The sequence below is a fragment of the Nicotiana tabacum genome, chromosome 24, assembly GCF_000715075.1.
Source record: "Nicotiana tabacum cultivar K326 chromosome 24, ASM71507v2, whole genome shotgun sequence".
Taxonomy (NCBI): domain Eukaryota; kingdom Viridiplantae; phylum Streptophyta; class Magnoliopsida; order Solanales; family Solanaceae; genus Nicotiana; species Nicotiana tabacum.
Genome location: NC_134103.1, coordinates 51172592 through 51186579, shown reverse-complemented (window position 1 = coordinate 51186579; position 13988 = coordinate 51172592). Strand labels below are relative to the sequence as shown.

The 13988-nt window shown below is 40.8% G+C and overlaps 1 protein-coding gene across 1 annotated transcript; it reads right to left on the bottom strand.

Moving 5' to 3' along the window:
- Window positions 1-12160: 12160 nt before the first annotated feature.
- Window positions 12161-13696, bottom strand: LOC142178144 (uncharacterized). Its single transcript, XM_075247473.1, has 4 exons — window positions 13665-13696; window positions 13026-13110; window positions 12800-12949; window positions 12161-12682 (listed from the first exon to the last, which is right to left on the bottom strand). The coding sequence occupies exons 1-4, from the start codon at window positions 13694-13696 to the stop codon at window positions 12161-12163; spliced, it is 789 nt and encodes a 262-aa protein (XP_075103574.1).
- Window positions 13697-13988: the final 292 nt, after the last annotated feature.

Genomic DNA, 13988 nt, shown 5'->3' with positions numbered 1-13988 from the left:
ACAATATCCAAATGTCCAGTTAAAACATAATAATTTTCAAAATACGAACTTCATATACAATTTTCGTTGGGAGAACATTAGCACCAATATACCACCGTCTTTGTTAGCACGAAGTTCGATCACGCCCGATCGGCTAGGCCATCTCCCCATGAACAATGTGGTTTGACTAGTGATGTGAAAGAAAGTTGTTACCAAGAGTAGTACCACCATGTGCGCAACATGGCATCCGATCCCCACCCTATCTGCTAGGCCGCCTTCCCACATATGCCGTGTGGGTTAACTTTTCCAATCCACAATTGTTACTAGTTTCATCCCAATTAAGGGGAATAATATCACAATTTCTCAAATATTTCAATTTCATCCCAAATAAGAGGAATAATCACAATCCACCCCTACACCGGCACATGTAGTTTTAGGTGTGGACCTTATGACCCACCCTTCCTCGGTTTTGCTAATGATGCTCCCAAAAACCTTTTTGATTTGATTTGCACACAGAGGTAACAAAAATACAATTGTACTCACCTCCACATCTTTTACATTGTATAAATTCTCATTAGTATTTCCAGTCATTCACAACGACAATATTTCCTTGGCTCGTTTGGCCATTCACAAGATTCTTTATTCTTGGCGCGATGAACGTATTTCATATACCACACTTTCACCTCTTTCAATTCCAAAGACCACCATCAAATATAAACATATAGAATATTTTAGCAATCATATACCTCAAATTTATTAGTAATGGAAATTTAAACACAAAAGGTTTCTTCACAAAGAATGGGGCATACCGACCAGCAATAGAAACACACATCAAAATTATAAACAATTATTACACCATTTATTCTTGCAATACTCTTTCCCAGAAATGACAATATACAATTTCAACACCCGAGTATGTAAGAACTCGAATCACACTGGATATATTTATATAGCAAAGCATTAGTTAAAGCAACCACTTATGGGCATGAATTGAGTACAAAAGCTTTTAGGCAATTCTATTTTTGAAATCATTTTTAAACAAATGAGTCGAGGCTCATTTCATATTCTGTATCGCATCCTCTCATTTAATTTGCACTACTAGCCATAATCATAATTAAATTCTTGGCACGTTGGCCACACTCTATATCCCCAATTCACTTATTTCATTTTCAAGCATCTTTATAGATTATGAACAACAAGATATTTTCAATGAAGTCTTTAGGTATACATGTGAGCAGTTTATAGTTTTAAGCAGATTGAGTTTTTCTCACCCAATTGGTATACTAGTTTTCATTTAAAACACGACTCAAAGTCATAATATTTTAATACGCAAACCATAATTTGAACATATATCTTTCGACATAAGGCTCATTCGGAATAGTCAAGTTTATAGGAGATAACCCAAAATATAGAAATTAGAAATCTTGAGCCAACCATACTTGAACTTACGGGAACATTATGGAATTCGATTCTAAGAGAGAAAGTTTAGTCAACATACCTCAATTGAGCTTCCTTACACTCTAAAATATTCCAAAAATATTAGCAACTTCAGTCTATTTTGAAAATGTAACAAATTGAATCAAAATTAGGAGGATGATCATGGTTCTAGCTCATTTGAGCATTTTATCAAACACTAGGTATGCATTAAAGTTTCAAGGTTCTTTTATGGTGTGTTCCATCTTCCCTAACCCATTATCTACCATTCTTAGCTCAACAATCTTCTTACACCCTTTGATAACACATGCATGCAAGATGGACAACTCCCATGCCCAAACATTATCTTATTAATTGCCCAATTCTAGACAAAATTCGAAATTGAAGGTTAGGGTGTAGAGTCTTACCTTTAGGATGAAGACCTTATGGGTTTTCCTTGTTAATCTTCCAAGATTTGAGCAAGACTTGGTGAATAATTAGCCTTGGTTTCCTCTCTCTCTAAAACATTAGATATTTGCTCAAAAATGGTCCATTGCGTCTATTTAAAGAAGTAGGGTCGGGTTATAAAAACCCAAAAATAAAGCTCCGGAACAGGATATGCGGTCGCATATGCGACCGCAGAATGGATATGTAGTCCGCATATCGGCCGCACAATTGGTCTCCGGAACTGGGAAAAATGTTCCTGGGTTTGCGGTCACTATGCGGCCTACAGACCTATTCTGTGGTTGCATAGTCGATCGCAGAATGGTATCCAAACATGCCCATACCTGCCTCACTTTGCGGCCATTATGCTGCCCATAGAGTGATTCTGCGGTCGAATAATGGACCGTAGAAATCCATTTCTCTGCCAAAAATTTTCCTTTACTCCAGAGTGCATTGTTCAACCCAAAAAGTCTGGCACACACGAAACCTTGAATTCATTTGCGAACTTTTATGGGGCTTTACACTTAAATACTTCGAAATTTTCCGGGATGTTACACGTACGACATTTGTTCTTTGCGTTTGTGAAAAAGAGGTTGCATGCACCGAGCTTGTGAGGTAGTGGCCTTCACGTTCACGTAGGAGGGGTCGCGTTAGCATAGAGGAAGGCCGGTTGGGGTGGGGCATGCGTTTGTTCTTTGCGATCGCGTGGATGCGACCGGGTTCACTTAAGCCCAGCATGTTGAGCATCGTATTTTGCGAGGGTGGCCTCGCTTACGCGTAGAAGGGTCAGCAGTTGGACGTTGGATTTGGCCTTCGCGATCGCGACGTAGGTCCCATGAACGTAATGTGTATACCTGGGCAGATCACTTAAGTACTCTATTTCAAGAGTTTTGGTTATTTTTTCACATTTTGAGTTTTAAAGATCGGATTTGGGCCATTTTGAAGTGGATTTTCATGATTTTGGACTCGGAGTTGTTTATTAGTCATGATTCCAACCATGATTTTTGTGATATATTGATTAATCTAAGTGAAGAAATTGGGGATTTTAGTAAAAACTTCTCTAAAGTGAAAATTGATGAATTGATGGTCGATTTGAGGTCGGATTTGGATGAAACACATATATTTGGACTCGTATTGGAATGGATGTTCGGAATTTGTGATTTTGGTCGGGTTCCATGGTGCGAGCCCTGGGTTGACTTTGCATAATTGAACTAAGATCTTAGCTTTTTCGTTTGGGCTTGTTTCCTACGACTTTTATTGATATTATTAAGTTATTTTGGCTATATTTGAGCCGTCCGAAGGTTGATTCACGCGGGAAGGGATTTTTAGAGTATTGACATAGCTTGTTTGATGTAAGTATCTTGCCTAACTTTGTGTGAGAGAATAACTCCTTAGGATTTGGTCTAATTTGCATTATTTGTGCTATGTGAAACGACGTGTAGACAACGTGATGATGTGTTCATAGATGTATGTGAGGTAATTTACCTGATTAGACTTTAGGCTATTAATATGCCTTGAATTAGGGTTGTTTGTTATAATAAGCATGTTTTATTATTGTTCACTCCCTATACCCTTATGTTATTGTTATGATTCATGTACACATTGTTGTTGAGCCATGGACTATATCTTGTTGTGACTTTGGTATTGTGGTTGTGGTGATGTTGTGGCATATATGTATGTGTTGTGGGGGTTGATTGTTGTTCGGTGGAGTATAAGGGTGACGAGATGCACATGCAGCTACATAAGGGTGGTGTTTATTGATGCACATGCGCGAGATAAGGTGCATGTGTAGCTATATAATGGGAAATACTTCATTATGAAGCTTACACAACATCATAAGGGTGTCTTGTTGATGATGTTATGTGGTATTCGGGGTGATTATTGATATTATTTATGTGTTGGAACGAGTTGATGTTTTGAACATATCCTTGTTTTCCTTAAATGACCTCACTTTGTGTTTTTATGAGTTGTTGGTCAATTTTCCCCTTATTATCACATGCCCCACCCTCGGTTGATATTTATTCTTGTTATGTTTCTCCGTTGTCAGTTCTATAGTGATATCTCACACAGGTTATTTTACTAGTGAGTGTCTTGACTTAAGCCTCGTCACTACTGTACCGATGTTAGTCTTGATACTTACTAGGTACCGACTGTGGTGTACATATACTACGCTTCTGCATATTCTTTGTGCAGATCTAGGTACCTCAGAGCGTGCTGGACATTAATGAGTTGATCCCGAGTTGCTGGAGAGTTTAAGGTATACCTGTTGTCCAGTTCGCAGGTCTCAGAGTCACCCTCTTTAGTAGCTTTATTACTGTTTATGTATTCCAAACAGTGGGTTACACTTTGAGACGTATTATGTACTTCTTGTAGAGCTTAATACTCAGTATTACCGAATTTAGGGATTTTGACTGTTGAATTCACTTCACGGCTATGTTATGGTATTTTCTAGATTTTATTTAACATTTAAGTTGTTATATTCTGTTTGATCTCATCATGTTATAGGCTTACCTAGTCTTAAAGACTAGGTGTCATCACGATCCTTAAGGTGGAATTTTGGGTCGTGACAAGTTGGTATCAGAGCTCTAGGTTCATATGTTCTACGAGTCATGAGCAAGTGTCTAGTAGAGTCTTGTGGATTGGTATGACGATGTCCATACCTATCTTTGAAAGGCTATATGGCATTTAGGATAATTTCCTCTTTCATTCCTTATCGTGCTGATTTATTGATTTCGGAATTTGAGCCTTTGTCTTTCTATTCTCTCACAGATGGTTAGGACACGAACTTCAATTACTGATAATGTTGCCCCTGATGCCAGTGTTGCTAGAGGCCAGGGCAGAGGCAGAAGAGGAGCACGCGCCGCAACAAGGGGCTATGCTAGGGCTACTACTGGGGAGCCACCAGTAGCTTTGGTTGGGGAGCAGGCACCCAAGGCGCCTGTTGCTACCCCTGGACTTCAATTGACTTTGGCATATTTTCTAAGCACGTTTGGTACCTTAGCTCAGGTGGGGTTGATTCCCGTTGCACCAACCACTTCACAGGCTAGGGGAGGAGCTTATCCTCCCCCCATTCGTACTCTATAGCAGCGGGCTCATATTGATCAGGCTCCAGGTGTTATACCGGTGCAGCGCATGATTACGGTTCAACCCGAGGTCAGGCCAGTGGCATTAGAGGAGAAGAAGAATAGGTTAGAGAGGTTCCATAAGTATCATCCTCCTCATTTAAGTGGAATAACTTCTAAGGATGCACATGATTTCCTAGACCATTATCACCATATTTTCTGACTTTGGGCATAATGGAGTTGAGCGAGGTCAACCTTATTACTTTCCAGCTGAGGGGGCTGGCATATAGATGGTGGCAGACTTATGAGGAAAGTAGGTCGACTTGCGCAAGGCCACTTATTTGGGCTCAGTTCACTGATCTCTTCTTGAGGGAGTTCGTTCCAAAGACCCCCAGGGATGCATTGCACCACGTTCGAGCAGTTGCGTCAAGAGACTATGCATGTGTCTGAGTATGCTATGATATTTATTGAATTATCTCGTCAAGCACCTGCTTTAGTTTCCACTGTTAGAGGGAAAGTCCGCAGATTTATCGAGGGACTAGGTTATGCCTCAGATTTGGGATGACACGAGAGTTGGAGGCGGAGATTCTATTTCATTAGGTTGTGGAGATTTCTAGAAGGTTGGAGCGTATCTAGGACTAGGATAGAGGGGATAGGGAGGACAAGAAACCTTGAGATTTCGGAGGGTTTAGTGGTTCCCGCTCTGCGATTTCAGCTCGTCATGGCAGAGGCTTCGTCAGTCGACTAGTTTAGTCTGCACTTTAGGTTACTCGCAGTCCTCCAACTAGGTTTGTTTGGTCATACTTGTTTGGTCACTGTTGGAGGCTATGAGACTAGGGTTGATCTTCTATTACTCAATATGGTGGATTTTGATGTGATTTTTGGCATGTATAGGTTGTCTCCATATCATCCTATTCTTGATTGTCATGCTAAGACCATGATGTTGGCTATGCCGAGGTTGCCGAGGTTGGAGTGGAGAGGTTCATTAGGTCATGTTCCTAGTAGGGTGGTGCCTTTTCTAAATGCACAACAGATGGTTGAGAAGGCGTGCTTGGCATATTTAGCCTTCGTGAGAGATTTTAGTGTTGATACTCCCACCATTGAGTGTGTTCTGGTAGTGAGAGAGTTTCCAGATATGTTTCCAGTAGACCTAGAGGGCATGCCACCCGATAGGGATATTGATTTTGGTATTGACTTGGTGTCGGGCACTCAGCCCATATCTATTCCACCATATCACATGGAACAAGTGAAGTTGACGGAATTAAAGGAACAACTTCAGGAGTTTCTTGATAAGGGTTTCATCAGACTCAGGGTTTCACCTTATGTTGCTCCAGTTCTATTTGTGAAGAAGAAAGACGGTTCTATGAGGATGTTTATTGACTATAAGCAGCTAAATAAGGTTACTATCAAGAACATGTACCCACTACCGCGTATTGATGATTTATTTGATGAGATTCAGGATGATAGGGTATTCTCGAAGATTGGTTTGAGATCAGGGTACCATCAGTTGAAGATCCGGGGTTTAGATATTCTGAAGATGACATTCAGGATCCGATATGCTCACTATGAGTTCTTGGTGATGTCTTTTGGGTTGACTGATGTCCCAGCAACCTCTGTGCACTTGATGAACATTATGTTTTAGCCATATCTTGATTCCTTCGTTATTATGTTTAGGGATGATATATTGGTGTACTCTCGCAACCGAGAGGAGCATGAGCAGCACTCGAGGATCATGCTCCAGACCTTGAGGGAGAAGAAGCTATATGCTAAATTCTCCAAGTGCAAGTTTGGTTAGACTCATTGGCATTATTGGGCCAAATGGTGTTCAGTGATGGGGTTAAGCTGGATCCGAAGATGACTGAGGCAGTTCAGAGTTGGCCCAGGCCTTCTACCACTACTGAGATCCGGAGTTTTCTAGGTTTGGCTGGGTATTATTGCTGTTTCGTGGAGGGTTTTTCATCCATAAGCACCTTTTTACTAGATTAACTCAGAAGAGTGCTCCATTCAGGTGGTCTGATAAGTGTGAGGAGTTCTTTTAGAAGTTTAATACTGCCTTGACTACAACTCGAGTTCTGGCATGCCTTCAACATCAAGTTCTTATACAGTCTATTGTGGAGCTTCACAGATTGGCATCGGATGTGTGTTGGTGCAGGAGGGTAGAGTGATCTTTTATGCTTCACCTCAGTTGAAGCCCCAAGAGAAGAACTATCCAGTGCATGATTTGGAGTTAGCAGCCATTATTCATGTGCTCATGATTTGGAAGCACTATCTTTACGGCATGTCTTGTGAGGTGTTCACGGATCATAGGAGTCTTCAGAACTTATTCAAACAAAAGGATCTGAACTTGAGGCAACAGAGGTGGTTAGAGCTACTAAAGGACTATGATATCACCATTCTTTATCATTTTAGGAAGGCCAATGTGGTGGCCAACGCTTTGAGTAGGAAGGCCGAGAGCGTGGGTAGTCTTGCCTTTATCCCAACTAGGAGGGATCGTTAGCTTTGGATGTTCATGCTTTGTGCTATGGGTATGTGAGGTTTGATGTTTCGGGGCCTAATCGGGTTCTTACTTGAGTGGTTTCATGGTCTTCTTAGTTTGAGCGCATCAGGGCGTGCCAGTATTATGATCCCCACTTGCTTGTCCTTAAGGACACGGTGAAACATGGTGATGCTAAGGAGGTGGCCATTGGTGATGATGGGCTATTGAGGCTTCAGGGCGGGATTTGCGTGCCCAATGTGGATGGGTTACGAGAGCTGATTCTTGAGGAAGCCCATAGTTTGAGGTATTCCATTCAGTCGGGCGCCACGAAGATGTACCATGATTTGAAGCAGCACTACTCCTAGAGAAGAATGAATAAAGATATCGTGGAGTATGTTGCACAGTGTCTGAACTGTCAGCAGTTTAAGTATGAGCATCAGAGATCTGGTGGTTTGCTTTAAAAGCTTGATATGCCGTAGTGGAAGTGGAGCGTATCACTGTGGATTTTGTAGTTGGATTTCCACGAATCCTGAGGAGATTTGATGCTGTGTGGGTCACTGTGGACAGACTGACCAAGTTTGTACACCTCTTTCCAGTCATGACTACCTACCATTTAGAGCAGCTTGCTTCGATATTTCTTCGTGAGATTATTCGCCTTCATGGTGTGTTGGTGTCTGTTATCTCCGATCGGAGCACGCAGTTCACATCGCATTTTTGGAGAGCCATGCAGTTTGAGTTGGGCACACAAGTCAAGCTGATTACGGTATTTCATTCACAGACGGACGGGCAGTCGAGTGCACTATTAAGATTTTGGAGGACAAGTTACGTGCATGTTGCATTGATTTCGGGGGCTTATGGGATAAGTTTCTAACGCTACCAGAGTTTGCCTACAACAACAGCTATCAGTCGAGCATCCAGATGGTTCCATTCGAGGCCTTTTATGGGAGGCGATGTCGTTCTCCGGTTGGTTGGTTTGAGCCTGGGGAGGCTAGGTTGTTGGGCGCTAATTTGGTTCGTGATGCTCTGGAGAAGGTGAAGTTTATTTAGGAGCGGCTTCATACAGCGCAATCCAGGAAAAAGAGTTATGCTAATAGGAGGGCTCGTAATGTGGTATTCATGGTGGTTGAAAGGGTTCTACTGAAGGTTTCGCCCACGAAGGGTGTGTGAGATTCGGGAAGAAGGGAAAGTGAGCCCTCAATATAATGGTCCTTTTGAGATTCTTGAGTGTCACGACCCAGCCTAGGGCCGTGACAGAAAACCGATACTGGTGCCGATCATCACTAAACGTGCTGATAATATACTAATCATGAATATAAATTGATAAACTGAACAAGCATAAACATACATGATAAGAAATGTACAATCGGGAAACCCGACAAGGCTAACACAAGCTGACATATAAAAATGTACTAACTGCACAGGTGCATATCTACAGGCCTCTAGGAGTGCCTGAACTAAACAAGTACTGGACGGGACAGGGCCTCGCCATACCAGAAACTAGATGATTGTACACATACCAAAAGATAATTAACTACGGGAGTAAGTGGAGTGACTCCAACAACAGGTGGATTGCATGCTGATATGGCTCAAGCGCTGATCTATCTGTACATGAGTGACATAAAACACAAGGCCCCGGAAGGGACGTGAGTACGATATGTACAAAGTATGTAGGGTGGAAAGCATATGTAAAGCATACTAAAGTATGACTGTAAGTTGGAAATCTTAATATAAGCTGAAAGCTAAACACGAGTCTAAACTAGCAACTAATCTAGAACTGAACCGAAGTTTAAGTTGAAACTGTGCTGAAACTAAACTACTATCTGAACTGGTACCTGTCTGGCGTTATGGGCTATATCCCCCAATCAGGTAACTGTAAATTTGAACTAGCCTCATGCATAGTCATGCAATGCACATTGTAGCTGTATACGCGTTTATAACATGCCTGACTGGTGTTGTGGGCTATATCTCCCCTGGAGGTAGATATATAATCAATAGGACCAGCTGGTGTTATAGGCTATCTCCCCCGGCATATAATAAATTGGTCTCACTAGTGTTATGGGCTATATTCCCCCAGCATTATCAATGTAAGCATGTATGAGGCATAACACATGTGGTTGCATCATATGGACTCAAGGTATCATGAAGGAAACCATAAACGGAGTCACAAACATAATATGACGCTCTTCGTCCATAAGTTGGACGGAGGATCCATCTAGAAATTGAGAATTTACATGAGATACTAAGGCTAATTAACTCATTAATATCCATCTAGAATCAATTTAGAACCAAGGAACTCAAAATATGTCCAACTCTTTGAATTTTTAAAACTTTCGTTAGAGTTTCCCTTAAAACTGGATGATCCCCAAAAACACAACAAGCATCACAATATACACAGGAATGGATATCCGACCAAGATGATAATTTCAAATTAAAGGAGATCCAGTTATCCACAATTGTGTCAAACGATCGACAAAACAGAATTATGAATGTAATGTCGGCTCATAGTGGCTAACTTGTGGCATGAAAGTCTAATATGGTTTAGGGATAATCTAAGCATCAACCTATGATAATTATGCTTATATAATCTTAAATGAAGCTATTAGGATTATATTGGGGTTAGGTATACATAAAAACATCAAAGGAGCGGAACTAACGGAAGTACAGATGGCATAGGCGAAATGGGTGATTCGCCCTTTTTGTTTTTGTTGTGTTTTAAAGTTCCAACCTAAACTATTTTCTTCCATACGTCACGTATGGAATTTAATACTATACAAGGATACAATAATTTCTGAAATGTCCCTTGAACAACTCTTAAAAGATTAAGAAGAAAGGTTAGAACGAAGCTATATCAAATCATGCCGAAAACGAAACGAAAACCCTACATACCTCTTGTGTTCTTGCTTCCAAACCTTGTTCACTTTGATCCACACCCTTACTTATGATTGTATAGCTAAAACAAAGAGGTGAAAATCTTAATTAGCCACGAATCTCTTCCCAAAACTCGCGTTATATGGAGAAAGGAGAACGACTAAGTCTTACATATGCCGTAAAGATCGCGTTCATGTGTTCGCTTCTTGATTTTGAGTTGCTGAAGATGGACTGGCTTAGAAACCCTAAGAAAATTCTTGAATTGCTATGGAAACTCTGCCTGTGCATGAATTTGCTGGAAAATGAGGAAAAAGAATAGTGAGTCTTCAATTTATAGTAAGGTTGAAAAGTCAACCACATGTGTGCTTAACTGACCCTTCTTTCGACGCTCATATCTTATCATACGTACGTCATATGAATGAAAGGTCAAGAGCATTGGAAAATAAATTACAACACCTTCAGTTTGGTATGTAATATGTCCGAAAAAGGCCTCATATAACACACGAAATTAATTGCTTAAAAAGCTTCATTACAAGGCAAATCCTTAGTCGGTTTTTCCGCAACTTAAATTCGATTTTCCCAAACTTTATATTCTATATCCAAAATTCATATATAGTAATATTATGACTTTAAAATCATTTAAATCATTCTTATCAAGTCATTTACATAATATAATACATCACAAAAGTACGGGGTGTAAAAATATCCCCTCCTTAAGAACATCTGTCCTCGAATGTTGACTGAGGTATACAGAAGCATTAAGCAAAGATCTGTTACAAACCTAGAGTAGTGAAGAGATGCTGATATCTAACTCTCATATCCTTCTCGGCTTCCTAAGTCATCTCTTTCACATTATTGTTATGCCATAACACTTTTCACTGAAGAAATATTTTTCGTCCTCAACCGACGAACCTACTGATCTAAAATGGCAAAAGGTACCTCCTCATAAGTCAACTACTCGGTGATCTGTACATCATCAACTCGTACAACTCTGGAAGGACCTCCAACACACTTTCGAAGCATGGAGACATGAAACACTGGATGTACCCCGTGAAGGTCTGCTGGAAGGTCCAACTCATATGCTACATGACCAACTCGTCTGATGATCTTGTATGGACCTTTCTACATAGGGCTAAGCTTGCCCTTCTTTTCAAACCTCATAATGCCTTTCATAGGTGACACCTTTAGGAACACCCAATCGCCAACCTATAACTTTAGATCTCAGTGTCGGTTGTCTGGATATGACTTTTGTTGACTCTGGGCTACTAGCAATCTCTCCCAAATCAGCTTTACCTTTTCCTCTGCTTGTTGGATCAAATCTAGGCCTATAACTGAGACTCACCAACTTCAAACCATCATATGGATGATCTGCACTTGCGCCCGTACAAAGCTTCATACGCTATCTGTATGTTGGAATGATAGCTATTGTTGTATGAAAACTCTATCAACAGTAAGTGTTCATCCCGACTACTTTTTGAATCTAACACACATGCCCTTAACATATCCTCGAGCATCTGTATGGTTCGCTCGGCTTGTCCATCTGTCTGGGGATAAAAAGCTGTACTCAAATTTACCTGCGTCCCTAAACCTTTCTGGAACGATCAACAAAAGTTAGTTATAAATTGTGCACCTTTGTCTAAAATGATAGATAATGGAACACAATGGAGGCATACAATCTCCCTGATATACGATCTTGCATAATCTTCTCCTATATAGGTAGTTCTAACAGGTAAGAAATGAGCTGATTTAGTAAGCCTGTCAACTATAACCCAAATAGAATCATACCTGCTCCGCGTGCGAGGAAGGCCTGTGATAAAGTCTATATTCACTGCTTCCTAATTCTATGTTAGGATCTCTATATCCTGTAACAAACCGCTAGGCTTCTAGTGCTTAAACTTACCTGCTGGTAGTTTGGACACTACACCACGAACTCTGCTATGTCACGTTTCATTCCATCCCACCAGTAAACCCGCTTAAGATCATGGTACATATTAGTAGAGCCTGGATGAATGGTGTACCTAGAATGATGTACCTCTGCCATAATTTGCCTGCGTAACCCTACAACGTCTATAACACAAAGCCTATATTTATATTTGAGGACTCTGTCACTAGTAACTATGTAAGGTGACTCTTTCTTTTTCTTGGCTACTTGACTATACTCAATTAGAACTAGATCTTCATATTGCCTTTGTTTCACTTTAGTCACTAAACAAGTGGTAACTGTATTCTGAACTGCAACTCCTATATCCTCTGAATCTATCAATCTAACTCCCAAACTGGCTAACTGACGGAGTTCATGAACTAAATCCCTTTTCTGAGGCTGCAAGTAAGCTAAACACCCCATGGACTTACCAATGAGAGCATTAACTACAACATTAGCTTTACTTGGATAATAAAGAATGTTAATGTAGTAGTCCTTAAGAAGCTCTAACCACCATCTCTGGCACAAGTTTAACTTCTTCTGCTTAAATATGTATTGGAGGCTCTTATGATCTGTATAGATATCAACTTGAATGCCATAGAGATAGTGACTCTAAATCTTCAGTCCATGAATAACCGCTTCTAGATCCAAGTCATGTGTAGGATAATTCTGTTCATGCTTCTTCAATTGTCTGGAAGCATAAGCAATTACCTTTCCGTGCTGCATAAGCACACAACCTATGCCAATCCGAGAAGCATCACAGTAAATAACATAGCTCTTGGATCCCTTTGGAAGTGTAAGAACCAGAGCTATAATCAACCTGTTCTTAAACACTTGGAAACTCCGCCCACATTCAACTAACCACTAAAATTTGGCTTCTTTCTGTGTTAATATAGTCAGTGGCGCTGCAAGGGAAGAAAACCCTTCTACAAACCTCCTGTAATACCCTGCAAAACCCAGAAAACTACGTACCTAAATTGGCGTCATAGGTCTGGGACAATTCTTCACTTCCTCTATCTTCTAACCATCTACTTTGATGCCCTCCGATGATACTTTATGTCCAAGAAATTCTACCGAACTCAACTAGAATTCGTACTTCGAGAAGATTGCATACATCTTCTAGTCCCGAAGGATACCCAACTATAAGGCCCCATAAAATTTCACCTAAAACCTGAGGTTTCGAGGTCTCGAGGTGGGTTACGAACTTTTTTTGGGTTGAACAGAGCGTTAGGGAGTTGAAGAAAAATTATTGCAGAACAGGGCATTTCTGCGGTCCATTATGCGACCGCAAAACTGATCTGCAGACCGCAGATCCGCCGCATAGTGAAGCAAAGAAATGGGCAAATTTTAGAGGTTGTTTGGCGGTCAATTATCCGACCGCATAATCGTTTCGCGAGCCACATATCCGTCGCAGAACCAGCATGATAAATTTTGGAAGGAGGTTCTGCGGTCCATTATGCGACCGCAGAATTGATTTACGGAGTGCAGACCTATTGCATACCTGCACAGAAGTGCCCATTTCCAGAGGGCCATTATGCGGTCAATTTTGCGGACCGCAGAAGTGTTATGCGGTCGCATATTCGGCCGTCGATTTGCTTTGGGGCTTCATTTTTCTAATTTATTAACCCGACCCCATTTCGTTTTATCTAGCCATAGGGGTCATTTGTGAGGGATTATCTGATATTTTAAAGAGACAAGAGAAAGGGGAGGATTCAAGGATTTCACTACTCAACTCTGATCAAGCCTTGGAATTTCATCAAGAGGAACTTGCTAGGGTTTCTAAAAAGTAAGAATTTCTTCCCCCAATTCGCCAATTTTGGATTTG